Here is a 15,624-nt window from a genome sequence, read left to right as displayed (position 1 = left end):
GATCAGCAAAGGTAGGTCTTGGGAGACCTATGGAGGAGGGATTGGGGACTGGGGCCAGCTTATAGTTTCTTCAGGAGGTGGGTGGGAGGGGGGATCTTAAGGAAAGGAGATTCAGAACTTCTGGGGGGAGGAGGGGGATCAGAAGGGAGGGCTACTGCTGGACCTTATCAGCTGCTACCTGGAGGTTAACTAGGCACTGGCTGATATTTAGACTGATCCCCAGTTAACCTCACTCCATAAAAGGGCCCTTTTACTAAGCTGCGGTAAAAGGGGTCTACTCTAGTGGTGGCGGCCATTTTTGCCAAGCATTGAAGCCCTTTTTTACTGCAGCAGGTAAAAAGGCTGAAAAGAGAAATGGTGATCCACACCAACCTGCTAGTATGTTCAGGAAATTTAAACTCCGTATGTCTTTCAGGTGGAGGAAAAAGAGCCTCAGTAATTTCCAAAAGCAAGACAATGTTCTAAAGGAACTGTACAATTCAAGCGTACTTGGGTCGGCTGTGCTCAATCATCGGCTCACCCAAAAAAAACCTCCAAATCCCATATATGACAATTCTGACTAATAATTTTTTGGTACTCTTTTATAATGTCTTTATATTTTTTGTTTTTGATTTTTAATCTTGTGTAACTTTTCTCTTATGACTATCTATTTAGTAGGCGGAAAAGGCTCACTTGCTAACCATGTGCTAATCGGTTGGTGAACATCAATGTAGCTGCATTAATTGATTAGCACTGGGAACACCTACTCTCCACCCCTCCCCCAAACTTGCCCCTGGATAAATGTAAGATCAGGGCATACTTGGAAGATTAAAGTTCCTAGATGAAATTATGGAGCAGCTGGTTCAGGAACCAACAAAAGGGGGGAGCAATTCTAGACCTAGTCCTTAGTGGAAGGCATAATCAGGTGCAAGAGTGGAGGAGTCGCCTAGTGGTTAGAGTGGTGGACTTTGGTCCTGGGGAACTGGGTTCGATTCCCACTGCAGGCACAGGCAGCTCCTTGTGACTCTGGGCAAGTCACTTAACCCTCCATTGCCCCATGTAAGCCGCATTGAGCCTGCCATGAGTGGGAAAGCGCAGGGTACAAATGTAACAAAAATAAAATAGATACTATTGGAGATTCTACATGGAATGTTGCTACTATTGGACATTCTACATGGAATGTTGCTATTTCACTAGCAACATTCCATGTAGAAGGCTGCGCAGGCTTCTGTTTCTGTGAGTCTGGCGTCAGACTCACAGAAGCAGAAGCCTGCGCGGCCACATTGGTGGTCTGCAACGGCCGACTTCTAGTGGAATAGCAACATTCCATGTAGAATCTCAAATAGTAACAACAGTGAAGGAGTGGCCTAGAGGTTAAAGTGCTGGACTTTGGTCCTGGGGAACTGGGTTCAATTCCCACTGCAGCTCCTTGTGACTCTGGGCAAGTCACTTAACCCTCCATTGCCCCAGGTACAAATAAGTACCTAAGCTGCATTGAGCCTGCCATGAGTGGGAAAGCGCGGGGTACAAAAAAAAAAAAGAAGTAATGGTGCTGATCATAACATGATCAGATTTGATTTAATAACTGCACAGGAAATCCAGGGGGGGTCTTTTACGAAAGATTACCTTGAGTTATCTGCAGCAGAGCCCATAGTACTGATGTCCAGATAGGTAACTTGGCAGACAGAGCCATATAAAATACAGCAGGGCCACCAAGAGACACAGTTGGGCCTGGGGCAGGACCGCCCCCCCCCCCTCCCACCTGGACTGCCGCTGTGCTGCACTCCTCCCACTCGGGTCACTCCCCACATTTGCACCACCCCTGCATCTTGTATCCAAGGAGATACCTCCTTACCTGTGTCTGACTGCTCCTTCTGCCTCAATCTGTCATCTCCTGCTCCTGCGTGTTGGGACCCAGATGATTGCATTAACATGATATCGCATTAATGCAATTCTCCTGGTCCTGGTATGCAAGAGCAGGAGAGAGACCAGGGGCGTAGCTACGTGGGGCCACGGGGGCATGGGCCCCCAAAGATTATGCTCTGGCCCCCTCTACATTTGACCCCCCCCCCCCACCGTCGCCCGCCCCGCCGCCGTATCAGGTACCTTGTTTGCTGGCGGGGGTCCCCAAACCCCGCCAGCAGAAGAGTCTTCTTCAGCGCTGGTCGACTCCGGCACCTTCGTTGTGTGATCATCTGTTTCTGATGCCTTACGTCCTGCACCGTGCATGTAGCCCTGTGCAGGATGTAAGGCATCAGAAACAGAAGATCACACAACGAAGGCGCCGGAGTCGACCGGCGCTAAAGAAGACTCTTCTGGGGGGTGGGGTCCAAAGTGGCGGGGGGGTTGGCGGCTAAACAGTGCCCCCCCACCTCGAGCTCTAGCCCCCCCCCCCCCCCTCCTGCCGAGGTCTGGGTACGCCCCTGAGGACAGAGCTGGAAGCAGGCAGGCAGAAAAAGAAGCTTGCCAGTGCTGCCCCCCCCCCCTTTGGAGGCCAGGTCCGGGGAATTTTGCCCCCCCCCCCCAGTAGCCCTGAAAAGCAGTCCTTTCTTTGTCCAGTTAGTTATCTGGCCATCGGCACTGAATATTGTCCGATGCCCGGATAACTTCTGGGTAGTGGCTTGAAGGGTTATCTGGTTTCCCCTCCCTCCTGACCCCCCCCCCCCCCCCCCCCAGAACAATAGCTGACCTCCACAATTCAGTTCTTCCTTTCCATTCCCCTTGTCCCCTGATTCAAATCCCTCTCCTCCCCCCCACCAAAGATGAAATAGATCCAACAAGAACCCCTCCCCCCAAGCCTTGTAGGCTCCCGGGCCTACTTTCAATAAACCTGGTGGTCTATGGTTCCTAAGGATAGGAACTTGTCTGTCTAAATCATGAGATTCACTTTACTGTCAAACGCACTGGTCACTTACCTGAATGCAAGCCTATTCGTATTCTGACAGGCACATCGGGCATGTGTCTCATCTGAAAGGAGCCCACAGAGCTGAGAATATCTAAAGACAAGTCAGCTATTTCAGCAGCATGCTTGTTTCCATTTTGTTTCGGAAGCCCTGATGCAACCATATAGGCATCGCCGATTGTTTCTACCTGGAACACACACATGATTTTTAGAGGGGAAAAAAACCCCCTGAAGTAAGGTACTGATTATTCGAATGTGCTTTATCCAAAATTCTGAATATCTAGAAAACACTGGAGCTTCTGTTTACATTCTGTTTTCTTATTTTTCATGGGAAAAAAAAAACATACTCCCATTATCTGACAATATAGGGGAACTCCTATTTCTGGAAGCATCAATTATCCAGATGGGCTGGATAAAAAGACACTTCAGATGTCGCCTAAACGTAGAAAACAATTTCTTCAGATCTGGATGCCTTATCTTCAGATTCTAAGCCCAAGGGGTCGGAGTTTACTTATTAATGCTTGTTGATTTTGGTTGTGGAGTGGGTGGGTGGGGGGGGGGGGTTCCACCTCCTCTCTGCCTCGTAATAAGCTGCTTTCCATAGAGTACAGAGGTCACCACATAATCTGTAGCCTGCCAAACAGTTCTGGATTATTGGTACTGTTGTACTTCCTTGAATTCATATGGAGTTTTTGGAAATTGAGTGGTACAGGGGTGGGATGGAGGGGATGGGAAGGGGAGGGGAGGGGTGGGGGGGTATGGGCAGTTTATAAGCTGTATGGTTCATGCATAGTATCTTATTGTTTGTAAGTTGGCAATATTGTGTATGTTGTGTGTTGTGTTGCTTAACTTTGAGTTATCAATAAAATTACTTTAAACCAAAAAAAAAAAAAAAAGACACTTCAGTATAACAAGGTACATCAAAACCACACAGGATGTCTAAATACCTGTGATTTAAAAAAGCATTGAAAATATAAGTTTGAGTACAGTGTACCTTGAAACCAATACATATATTAAGTGGGGAAGTTATCAAGGTGCAGTAGAAGTCTGACTTTTACCATGCCTTAAGTCACTAAGGAGTTACTGATTCGTGTGGTATAGGAATAATGGTACTGTTCCAGAAGTACTACTGCAAAACTGCCACTAGAGGTCGCTATTGCCATTTTGAACACAGCATTGGCCCTTAAGGGCAAGAATGACTAGGAAACAGTCCTGTCCAGAGATGTTTGAAGTTGAACATAGGCCAGGGGAGAGGGGTTATGGAATGCTGGTGGGGGCCTTTGCTACTTGGGAGACCTTCTGGAGAGGAGAGGAATGACATGGGTGAAGAATCTTCCAGGTGCAGAATTTTTACTGGGGGAGTCTTCCAGGGGAGAGGGCTTGACTTGAGGGGGTCGCCCTTTTGATTCAATGGCATAGAGGAAGTGAAACAAATCTTGGTGATCCTGGAAGCTGTAGTAAGCCAAACTGACAAGTTAAATATCAGCAGATCACTTGGATGTTGGACTAGATGGGATAAACCCCAGAGTACTGAAAAAACTCAAGTAATCTGTAACCTGTCATTAAAAACGTCCACAGTAACTGAAGGTTGAAAGGTGGCCAATATAACACCAATTTTTAAAAAGGGTTCCAATAGAAATTATTATAAAGAACAAAATTACCGAACATATAGACAAACATGGTTTGATGGGACAGAGTCAACAAGGATTCAGCCAAGGGAAGTCTTGCATCACCAATTTGCTACAATTTTTGAAGGCGTGAATAACGTGGATAAAAGTGAGTCAGTTGGTGTAGTATATCTAGATTTTTAGAAAACTTTTGACCTAGTCCCTCATGAGAGACTCCTGAGAAAATGAAAAAGCCATGGGATAAGAGGCAATATTCTCTTGTGGGTTGGGAACGGGTTAAAAGATAGAAAACAGAGAGTAGGTTAAATGACCAGCTGTCTAAATGGAGGAAGGTAAATAGTGGAGAACTGTAAGGCCAGTGCTTTTTAATATATTTATAAATAATATGGAAATGAGAATGATAAGTGAGGTGATGAAATCTGCAGATGAGACAAAACTATTCAACGTTATTAAATTCATGTGGTCTCTATGAACTTGAAAAAGGACTGTGGGAAGCTGGAAGACTGGACATCCAAACAGCAGATGACATTTAATGTGGAGATTTGCAAAGTGATACAAATTGGGAAGAATAATTACAGCTATATTATACTAGTTTCTACATTAGGGGTCAGCACCAAGTAAAAGGATTCAGGTGTTACTGTGGACAACACATTGAAATCTGCTTGGTGTGCCGCAGTGACCAAAAGAGCAAACAGAATGTTAGGGACTATTAGGAAAGGAATAAAGAATAAGTCAAAGAAATATCATGTCTCTCTATCGCTCCAAAAACAGATATAGTGGAACTGGAAACGATGCAGAGAAGGGCAATCTAAATGGTTAAGGGGATGGAACAACTCTCATATGAGGAAAGGCTAAAGAATTTTGGGCTCTTCAGTTTGGAAAAGAGATGGCTGAGGGAAGACAAGAAAATCCTGAGTGGAGTGGAATGAGTTAATGCAAATTGATTGTTTACTCTTTCAGTAAGTACAAGGACTATAGAACATTCCATGGAGTTCTATAGCAGCACATTTAAAACAAGGAGAAAACATTTTTTTTCACTCAATGTGTAATTAAGTTCTGGAACTCATTTCCAGAGCAAATGGTAAAAGCAGTTCATGTAGTTGGGTTTAAAAAGGGTTTTGACAAATTCCTGGAGGAAAAGTCCATAAACCATTAAGGGAGACCTGGGGAGAGACACTGCATGGGACCTTGCTACTTTGGGGACTTTGCCAGGTTCTGTGACTTGGATTGGCCACTATTGGAAACAGGATAGAGAGCTAGATGACCTTTGGTCTGACCCAGTAGGGCAACTCTTATGTTCTTATGAGGGAAGGAGCAGGAACTTTGGATTAGGTGGGTAGTTGGGAAGGAGAAAAGAGACCTGGGTGTTAGATGGGTGTTTGGGGAGAGGGTGAGAGCAGTCATTCTGGTATTTCCTAGGGACTTGGAGATTAGGTAGGAAAACACAAGAATATGGACTTTAAGATTTGGTAGAAGAAGCAGGACCTGGGACTGGGTAAGATGGAGAACAGATCCTAAGAGATTAAGACCCTTCTTTTAGAAGCTCCATTTCGTGTTTTGGACGTCTGAAAACCAGCATTTGGGCATCCATATTGCATGGACGTGGGTGGCCCTGGATGTACAGACTTTCCCTCTTTCTACACCTCCCATATATCCATGGAACTCTCAGACTCAGACAGCCTCCTCTCTATATCCATCTCACTCACTTGCTCTCTTCTCCTGCTGCACCTCCCCCTCCCCCACACACATATCACTCTTGCACTCTCCTCTCTGCCCTCTTCCTTTGTCACTGCTGGAGTTGGAGAAGTGTTGTGTTACTTGTTGCTGCTGATCAGCTCATTCTGATGGTAATAACCAATCAAACTCACAAGGGAAAAACTGAAGACACTGTAGGTACACCCCCTACACTTAACGCACAGCATTTACACTTACTATACATGTGGAGGGGCATAATTGAATGAGGCACCCCCAGGTTTTCATGAGGGCATCCTCGCAGAACGGCCCCGTAAAGGGGCGGGGCAACCCGTATTATCGAAACAAGATGGGTGTCCATCTTTCGTTTCAATAATACGGTTGGGGACGCCTAACTCATGAAATTTAGGTCGACCTTAGAGATGGTCGTCCTTGGGTTGTTTTTGAGATGGTCGTCACTAGTTTTCGTCGATAATGGAAACCGAGGACGCCAAGCTCAAAAATGACCAAATCCAAGCTATTTGGTCGTGGAAGGAGCCAGTATTCGTAGTGCATTGGTCCCCCTCACATGCCAGGACACCAACCGGGCACCCTAGGGGGCACTGCAGTGGACTTCACAAATTACTCCCAGCTGCATAGCTCCCTTACCTTCGGTGCTGAGCCCCCTAAACCCCCCTCAAACCCCACTCCCCACAACTGTACACCACTACCATAGCCCTAAGGGGTGAAGGGGGCACCTACATGTAGGTACCGTGGGTTTTGGGGGGGGGGGGTTGGAGGGCTCAACATTTACCACTACTACTACTACTTGACATTTCTAGAGCGCTACTAGGGTTACGCAGCACTGTACAGTTTAACAAAAAAGGACAGTCTCTGCTCAAAGGAGCTTACAATCTAAAGGACGAAATGACAAGTTGGGGTAGTCTAGATTTCGGGAATAGAGGTAAAGTGGTTAGGTGCCAAAGGTGACATTGAAGAGATGGGCTTTGAGCAAGGATTTGAAGATGGGCAGGGAGGGGGGCCTGGCGTATGGGCTCAGGGAGTTTGTTTCATGCATGGGGTGAGGCGAGGCAGAAAGGGCGGAGCTTGGAGTTGGCGGTGGTGGAGAAGGGTACTGAAAGGAGGGATTTGTCTTGAGAGCGGAGGTTATGGGTAGGAACGTAAGGGGAGATGAGGGTAGAGAGGTAAGGAGGGGCTGCAGAGCGAGTGCATTTGTAGGTTAGTAGGAGAAGCTTGAACTGTATGCAGTACCTGATCGGAAGCCAGTGAAGTGATTTGAGGAGAGGGGTGATGTGAGTATATCAGTCCAGGCAGAAGATAAGACGTGCAGCAGAGTTCTGAACGGACTGAAGGGGGGATAGGTGGCAAAGTGGGAGGTCAGTGAGGAGTAGGTTGCAGTTATCAAGGTGAGAGGTAATAAGGAGGTGGATGAGAGTTCGGGTGGTGTGCTCAGAGAGGAAAGTGTAACAGGTAGTGGGGGATGGGCCTGGGACCGCCTGCCTGAAGTCCACTGCACCCACTAAAAACTGCTCCAGGGACCTGCGTACTGCTGTGATGGAGCTGGGTATGACATTTGAGGCTGGCATAGAAGCTGGAAAGAAATGTTTTTAAAAAAAAATTTTTTGGGGGGTAGGAGGGGATTGTGACCACTAGGGGAGTAAGGGGAGGTCACCCCCGATTTCCTCTGGTGGTCATCTGGTGAGTTTGGGCACCTTTTCAAGGCTTGGTCGTGAAAAAAAATTGGACCAAGTAAAGTCGGCCAAATGCTCGTCAGGGACGCCCTTCTTTTTTCCATTATCAGCTGAGGACGCCCATCTTTAAATTATGCGCCAGTCCCACCTTCAGTATGGTGCCAACACGCCCCCGTGAATTTTGGTCGTCCCCGCGACAGAAAGCAGTTGAGGATGCTCAAAATCGGCTTTTGATTATGCCGATTTGGGCGACCCTGAGAGAAGGACGCCCATCTCCCGATTTGTGTCGGAAGATGGGCATCCTTCTCTTTCGAAAATTCACCTGATAGTTTTGCAGTTACAGGGCAGAAGTGCAAAACTTTACTGCAGGTTAGTAAACAGATCCCAAAGCGTTATACAACTACATGTACATTTAAAAGCTATTTTCTGCAAAATTTGGAGTTGGGTGTATGCCAAGAAACCTTTGGGTTCCTCTTTATACTGGACCTCTAAATCTCTGCCAGACCACTGATACAGTTACATTTTCCTACATGACACTCAGAAGCATGGCACCAAAATCTCAGTATAAATAAACATTTCATGTTATTTTTCCATTTAAAGTGCTTTTCGCTCTATTTGACTGCAACAGTCCAGGTATTTATCCTTCACTGCTATATTTTTAATCGCACAATATGAAATGCTTGTTGGCAATAGAATGCTGTATCTAATTTCTTTTTATAATTTTACAGTGCCCAAATCTATACCTTGTAAACATCATGATTGCAGAGAACGGCATCAAACAGAGTATAAAGGTCATTTAAGAGATCGACCACCTCGATCGGTTCACTGAATGCTGAGATTGTAGTGAATCCAACAATATCACTGAAATAGATGGTGACTTGATCGAAATATTCTGGTTCAACAGTGCCACCGGTTTTAAGAGCTTCTGCCACAGATCTGAAATCACAGAAGACAATAAAAATAAAAGAAATATACCAAATGCATGATACAATATAAAATGGTCCGAAATGTAACCCTATCAAAGAGTCCTTCCTGAGTAGGCTAAGGGGCCACTTTCAGTTGCTGCAGAGTCATGGGAAACCTTGAAACAATGGAAGGGAGGATGAACATTTTGGAGGCAGTTCTAGAAAGAGCGCTAAAAATGTGTGTGCTAAGCCAGTATTCTATAATGCCAATGTATATGCCTAATCAATAATAGAATAGTAGGGTAAGTCGACAATTACAAGCCAACACTTGGGTGTACCCAGTTACGCCATGTTACTGAGGTAATCCTGAGCTACCCTAGGTTACTGATCATGGGAGACTTTAACCTACACATCGAAACTCCAGACTCTACCGCTGCTGCCTTCCTTGATATGATGGAGAAACAAAAAAAGCAACACTGGGCCTTCAGAATTAAGATGATCAAAGTCTCTTGTTTATTAATTGACGGATAGACCCGACACGAGCTGTGTTTCGGTGCACTGGCGCCTGCCTGAGGGGTCAGCTAATCCTGATCAAAAATTGTAGGTGGTACTGTCACAGTGTAGCACCTTTGATAAGGAATAGAGTCTCAATTGTTCCGAGAGCGTAATCAACACGGACAACTTTACTTGGTCCATTTACTTTTAGGACCAAGACTCAAAAAAGTGCCCCAACTTACCAGATGACCACCGGAGGGAATCGGGGATCACCTCACCATACTCCCTCAGTGGTCACCAACTCCCTCCCACCCCCCCAAAAAAACATTTTTTTGCCAGCCTCTATGCCAGCCTGAAATGTCATACCCAGCTCCATGACAGCAGTATGCAGGTCCCTGGAGCAGTTTTAGTGGGTGCAGTGCACTTTAGACAGGTGGACCCAGGTCCATCCCCCCCTACCTGTTACACTTGTGGTGGTAAGTGTTGAGCCCTCCAAACCCCCCGAAAACCCATTGTACCAACATCTAGGTGCCTCCTTCACCCATAAGGGCTATGGTAATATTGTACAATTGTGGGGAGTGAGTTTTCGGGGGGGGGGGGGCTCAGCACCCAAGGGAAAGGAGCTATGTACCTGGGAGCAATTAATAAAGTCCACTGCATTGCCCCCTAGAGTGCCCGGTTGGTGTCCTGGCATATGAGGGGGATCAATGCACTACAAATGCTGGCTCCTCCCATGACCAAATGCCTTGGATTTGGCCGGGTTTGAGATGGCCGGCATCGGTTTCCATTATTGGCGAAAACCGAAGCCGCCCATCTCTAAGTCCGGCGATCTCAACATTTAGGTTGACTAAATGTTGAGATTTGGCCGGCCACAACCGTATTATCGAAACGAAAGATGGCCGCCCACCTTGTTCGAGTATATGGTTGGGGCTGGCCCTTCCCGGGGCCGTCCCCGGAGATGGGCGCCCTTTTAGATGGGTGGCCCCGTTCGATTATGCCCCTCTATGTTATTGGTTAGGGGTTTATTATTCTCATCATTAATTAATGAAATGGCATTCTTTTTTTTACGAGGTTTCAAATAATTGGCTAGTAGATGGCCTGCTTTATTACCTTCGTAGTAGTATTGACCCTTTTTGCTAAAGATGTCCTTACTGGCCCTAGAGCCAAGTAATGAGTTATATTTAAGTTTGGATGATTTGAGGTCTTCTAATATTTGTATATTAGCAGTATCACATATATGACTAGCTTCCAAGGATTTTATTTTATTTTCCAGAAGCATAATTTCTTTATTTTTTTCTTTATTTCTCGATGCAGCAAATGAAATTATGGCACCTCTAATGAAAGCCTTGAAGGCGAAATTATGCCAAGAGGTATGGTTAGGTGAGTTGAAGGAAAGATATTCTTGTATTTCCTCAGAAATATTTTCTATAAACTTCTTATTAGTTAGTAATAAAGAATTAAATCTCCAACGAGGTCTATTTTCTGATGAATGACCTTTATGAAGTTGGAGAGTGATATGAGCATGGTCAGATAATAATATATTACCAATACTGGTATGATAGACATCAGGTAACAGGGAAGACAATATTTTTAATTACATTTGTACCCTGTGCTTTCCCACTCATGGCAGGCTCAATGCGGCTTACATGGGGCAATGGAGGGTTGAGTGACTTGCCCAGAGTCACACCAATGTGGCCGCGCAGGCTTCTGCTTCTGTGAGTCTGACGTCCTGCACGTGACTCACAGAAACAGAAGCCTGCGCAGCCTTCTACATGGAATGTTGCTAGTGGAATAGCAACATTCCATGTAGAATCTCCAATAGTAGCAACATTCCATGTAGAATCTCCAATAGCATCTATTTTGTTACATTTGTACCCCGCGCTTTCCCACTCATGGCAGGCTCAATGCGGCTTACATGGGGCAATGGAGGGTTAAGTGACTTGCCCAGAGTCACAAGGAGCTGCCTGTGCCTGAAGTGGGAATCGAACTCAGTTCCTCAGGACCAAAGTCCACCACCCTAACCACTAGGCCACTCCTCCATTGATTAAGAAATAATCAATTCTGGAGTAAGAATTATGAGGATTAGAAAAAGACGTATAATCATTCTCTGATGCATGTGTTAATCTCCAAACATCACAGAGCTTAAATTGCGACATTAGATCTTGAAGTGTTTGCCATGCTTTAGGAGTTTTATATGGATATTGAGACTTCCTATCTAGCGAAGGGTTTAGTATGAGGTTGAAATCACCACCTACTATGCAAGGAGTATTACCTTCAGATGCAATCAGATCTGCTAAAGATAGAAAAACTTCAGCTGAATCAATATTGGGGGCATAGATATTAAGTAAGGAAATTGTTTTTATTGAATATTTTAACCCATCTGCCCATATGGTCAGTTTTATAAGAAAGTATATCCAACTCCTTATGTTTTTTTAATTAACACTATAACACCATTTTGTATTCCCTACTGCTGGGGAAAATATAGGAGGTAGGAAATTTTTAATGGAAATTTTACTAGACTCGATTACAGATAAGTGAGTTTCTTGGAACATAATTATATCAGGAGTTAATTTTGAAATATGAGCTAAGATTTTTTTCTCTTGATAGGATTCTTTAAGCCCTTTACATCCTATATAATAAAGCGCACCTCCAACGCTCTGAAGCCGAGAAAGTGAAGCCTTCAAGCCTTGAAGCATTCCTGCAATGTTCCGGAAATACGGCTTCAGAACGTTGGAGGTGCTTTTTGTTATATAGGATGTGCTTGGTGCTTTTCTGTAGCACATGGAGGGAATTTAATATATGCTGATTAAAGTGGAGGAGTGGCTGGAGGGGGGGGGGCAGGGGAGATAGGACAATCGCTGGGTGGCTGGAGGGGGGGCAGGGGAGAGAGGAGAATCACTGGGTGGCTGGAGGGGGGCAGGGGACACAGGAGAATCACTGGGTGGCTGGAGGGGGGGGGCGGGGGACACAGGAGAATCACTGGGTGGCTGGAGGGGGCAGGGAGATAGGACAATCACTGGGTGGCTGGAGGGGGGGCAGGGGAGAGAGGAGAATCGCTGGGTGGCTGGAGGGGGGCAAGGGAAAAAGGAGAATCGCTGGGTGGCTGGAGGGGAGCAAGGGAAAAAGGAGAATCGCTGGGTGGCTGGAGGGGGGGCAGGGGACACAGGAGAATCACTGGGTGGCTGGAGGGGGCAGGGAGATAGGACAATCACTGGGTGGCTGGAGGGGGGCAGGGGAGAGAGGAGACTCGCTGGGTGGCTGGAGGGGGGCAAGGGAAAAAGTAGAATCGTTGGGTGGCTGGAGGGGGAGCAGGGGAGAGAGCAGAATCGCTGGGTGGCTGGAGGGGGGACAGAGGAGACACACTCACACCCAGCAGTCTCTCTCTCTGTCACACACACACACACTCGCACATTCACTCTCTCTCTCACGCAGTCAATCTCACACATATTCTCTTAAACATACACACTCCGAGGAAAACCTTGCTAGCGCCCATATCATTTGTGTCAGAAACGGGCCTGTTTTACTAGTTAAAAGATATTATTGCACTGAACATTCTAAGAATTTTAGGGATATTCTGTTGAAATTTGTTCTAGAATAAACACTGTGACATAACAAAGAGAATGAGAGACATCTTAACAATCGAATGAAGATGATACTTAGACGTGCATAACTGCTAATCTTGTGCATAAAAAAACGGAAATGCACAAGTATCATGGTACAGGATGAAGAACACATGGGAAAGAGAGAAAGAGAATGCGCATTAGGAGAGACTCCCACCATTTTGTTTTCTTTGTTACATATCTCGCATTCAGAGTAATGTCCCATATCAACAACTACTACAGTAAAATAATAGTAATTACTGACTTATATGAATATATCATTTATAGTGAATGAGATTACACAACTCAAGTATGAATTTGACAGGAAAACATTATGACAGCATTGATACAGGTAATCAACCTTGCTTTGTATAGAAAAGAGAGTAGACTTGCGTATGCAATTTATATCCATCTTAAACTGCATATTGCATGATTTGGATCTGGATCCCGGAGAGCAGTACTAGGTAATAATGCTGAAAGTTAAACTGTCACGATACGTCTATTTTACGCGGAGGTATTTCCTCCAAGTAATTAGCCGAGGCATCCGGCTCCGTGAAATCTTTGGCTTTATTATTAAAAGTGACTCGCGTGCGCGCTAGGTAAAAGATTCCAAATCTGGCGTTTATGCAATGGTGGCAGCGGGGCGAGGAGGGACTTGAGAAGAAATGCTTGGCCACCCAGTCCTCACTCTGGTACCCCCCCCCCCATCAACTTCTGGCCGCTCCTCTGGTTTAAGACTATAGAATAAGACACAGTAATTAATCAGCGATTTGTACAATATCCTTCATTGCATTGGCAGCCACTTCAAGCGCTTCAAACAAGGGGAGATATACTGAAAACGGGAAAGTCCCAGCCCAATGGGTGGCGCTAAGGGCTCTCCACCGCATTGGCCACACAGTAAGAGTTCTCTTACCACATGGCCATGTTTGTCTGGGGGCTTTTTACCTGCTGCGGGGAAAATGGCTCCCGATGCTAGCGCAGGGTCCTTTTTCCCGCAGCTTGGTAAAAGGACCCCTCAGTGACTATATCAATAAACTTATGGGCTCCCCCTATAATTCGAGATATCCCTTAAATCAAATCACTGGGCTTAAAAAAATCCCCACCTTTTAACCATATGTTCAAATTCGATATTGCACAGATCAAGAGCTTCTTTACTCAATAAAGGTCATCTTCGGCAGATCAGACAGTCTCAGAACAGTTATTTCCAAGCTCAAGACTGGATTGGGTTTTCCATTCTAGATTTCATCCATACCATCTCTCAGCCTATGGAGTCTTGTTGTTGTAATTAGAGAAATCCTTGGTTCTAAAGAAACAGCTTCATAAGAGTGATAAATGAGTTGGAAAGAAAAAGATGGGAAAGGGAGAAGATAGGAGAAAGAAGAAATGGGAGAAAGAAAAGAAAGAAAGAAGCTTCGAAGATATAGGGTGAAAGAGAAGAGAGAAAGAAGAAAGGAAGAAAGAGAGCGAGAGAGGGAGGAATCAACCGTAACTGAATTTGGAGCCCTTTTACTAAAAGGTTGCCCCACGGCAATCCGGAACTATCACCAGCCCAGCGCTAGCGGAAGTATTTGAAAAATATTCACGCAGGGGGTTACTCGGCGGTAATAGGGTAGTGCCGCATGCTGCTCGGTGACTGCTGGGTTAACGCGGGAGTCCTTACCGCCACTTCGGTGGTTGGTGGTAAGCGCTCCCTTTGAAATGGCCACACGGCAAGTGTGAACTTACCTCACGGTCATTTCTTTTGGGGGGGATTTATGCCCCACTGTGGTAAAAGGGGCCCTGGCACGCAGCAAAAATGGCTATTTCAAAACATGTTGCAAATGTGACTTACGGAGGAAGCATTTGTGAGAGAAGTTTGTCTGTTTTCTGCTTTTCAATTTCCAGCTCTTCGGTCCGTTCTCGAATTAAATCTTCTAGGTTGCTTGAATATTGCTCCAGCATTCTCAGCATGGAGTCGATTATGTTGGTTTTCTTGCCTTTGTTGATGGTTTTAAACTGAAAGTCAAACCAGGGTGTTAATTATTTTCCTTCATACCACTACAATAGTCAAAGAGAAGAAAAAGCTTTATTACAACCAAAAGAGCGGAAAACCAAAATATGAAAGGGCAACACCACTACTAAAGAAACTACACTGGCTTCCACTTAAAGAACGCGTCACTTTCAAGGTATGCACACTAGTCCACAAGATCATTCATGGTGAAGCCCCTGCCTATATGTCCGAGTTGATAGACCTACCAACCAGAAATGCTAAGAGATCATCCAGAACATACCTCAACCTCCACTTCCCGAACTGCAAGGGCGTGAAATACAAGACGCTACACGCGTCAACCTTTTCTCACACGAGCACGCAGCTTTGGAATACACTGCCGCGCAACTTAAGAATGATTTATGAACAAGCCTCCTTCCGCAAATTACTGAAGACCCATCTGTTTGAAACAATTTATGGCAAGAGCAAAAACACATAGAGTCCACAATCACTGATCATCAATGCATCATACATCCACTTCTAACCCTCATCCCCCGTAATTCCACATCACTCATACATTTACTCACAGGAATATGTACACCATATGTCTCTGTGTCTTAATACTGCCCTTTAAGCTTCCCATTGTCTCTTTCCAACGTTTCAATGTTGATGTCCCATTGTTATATTCTTAATGATACTTCGATGGTTTCACACAACTTGTACAATGTAACCCATAACCAAGTTGTAACAAATGTATTTCCATTTTT

General features: G+C 45.3%; 1 protein-coding gene across 1 annotated transcript in view; it reads right to left on the bottom strand.

Annotated features, from left to right (window-relative positions):
• LOC115458829 (retinal guanylyl cyclase 2-like) overlaps positions 1 to 15,624 on the bottom strand; it is a gene marked incomplete at its 5' end in the record, with an annotated part of 50,648 nt that overhangs the window by 14,468 nt on the left and 20,556 nt on the right. The window contains 3 exons of the mRNA XM_030188648.1: positions 2,895 to 3,069; positions 8,636 to 8,828; positions 14,723 to 14,886. Of these exons, the coding sequence (XP_030044508.1) occupies positions 2,895 to 3,069; positions 8,636 to 8,828; positions 14,723 to 14,886 (532 nt within the window). The remainder of the gene's footprint in view (positions 1 to 2,894; positions 3,070 to 8,635; positions 8,829 to 14,722; positions 14,887 to 15,624) is intronic.

The sequence above is a fragment of the Microcaecilia unicolor genome, unplaced genomic scaffold (assembly GCF_901765095.1).
Source record: "Microcaecilia unicolor unplaced genomic scaffold, aMicUni1.1, whole genome shotgun sequence".
Lineage (NCBI taxonomy): Eukaryota > Metazoa > Chordata > Amphibia > Gymnophiona > Siphonopidae > Microcaecilia > Microcaecilia unicolor.
Note: the sequence above shows the minus strand (reverse complement) of the source record. Positions and strands in the feature narration are given on the sequence as shown.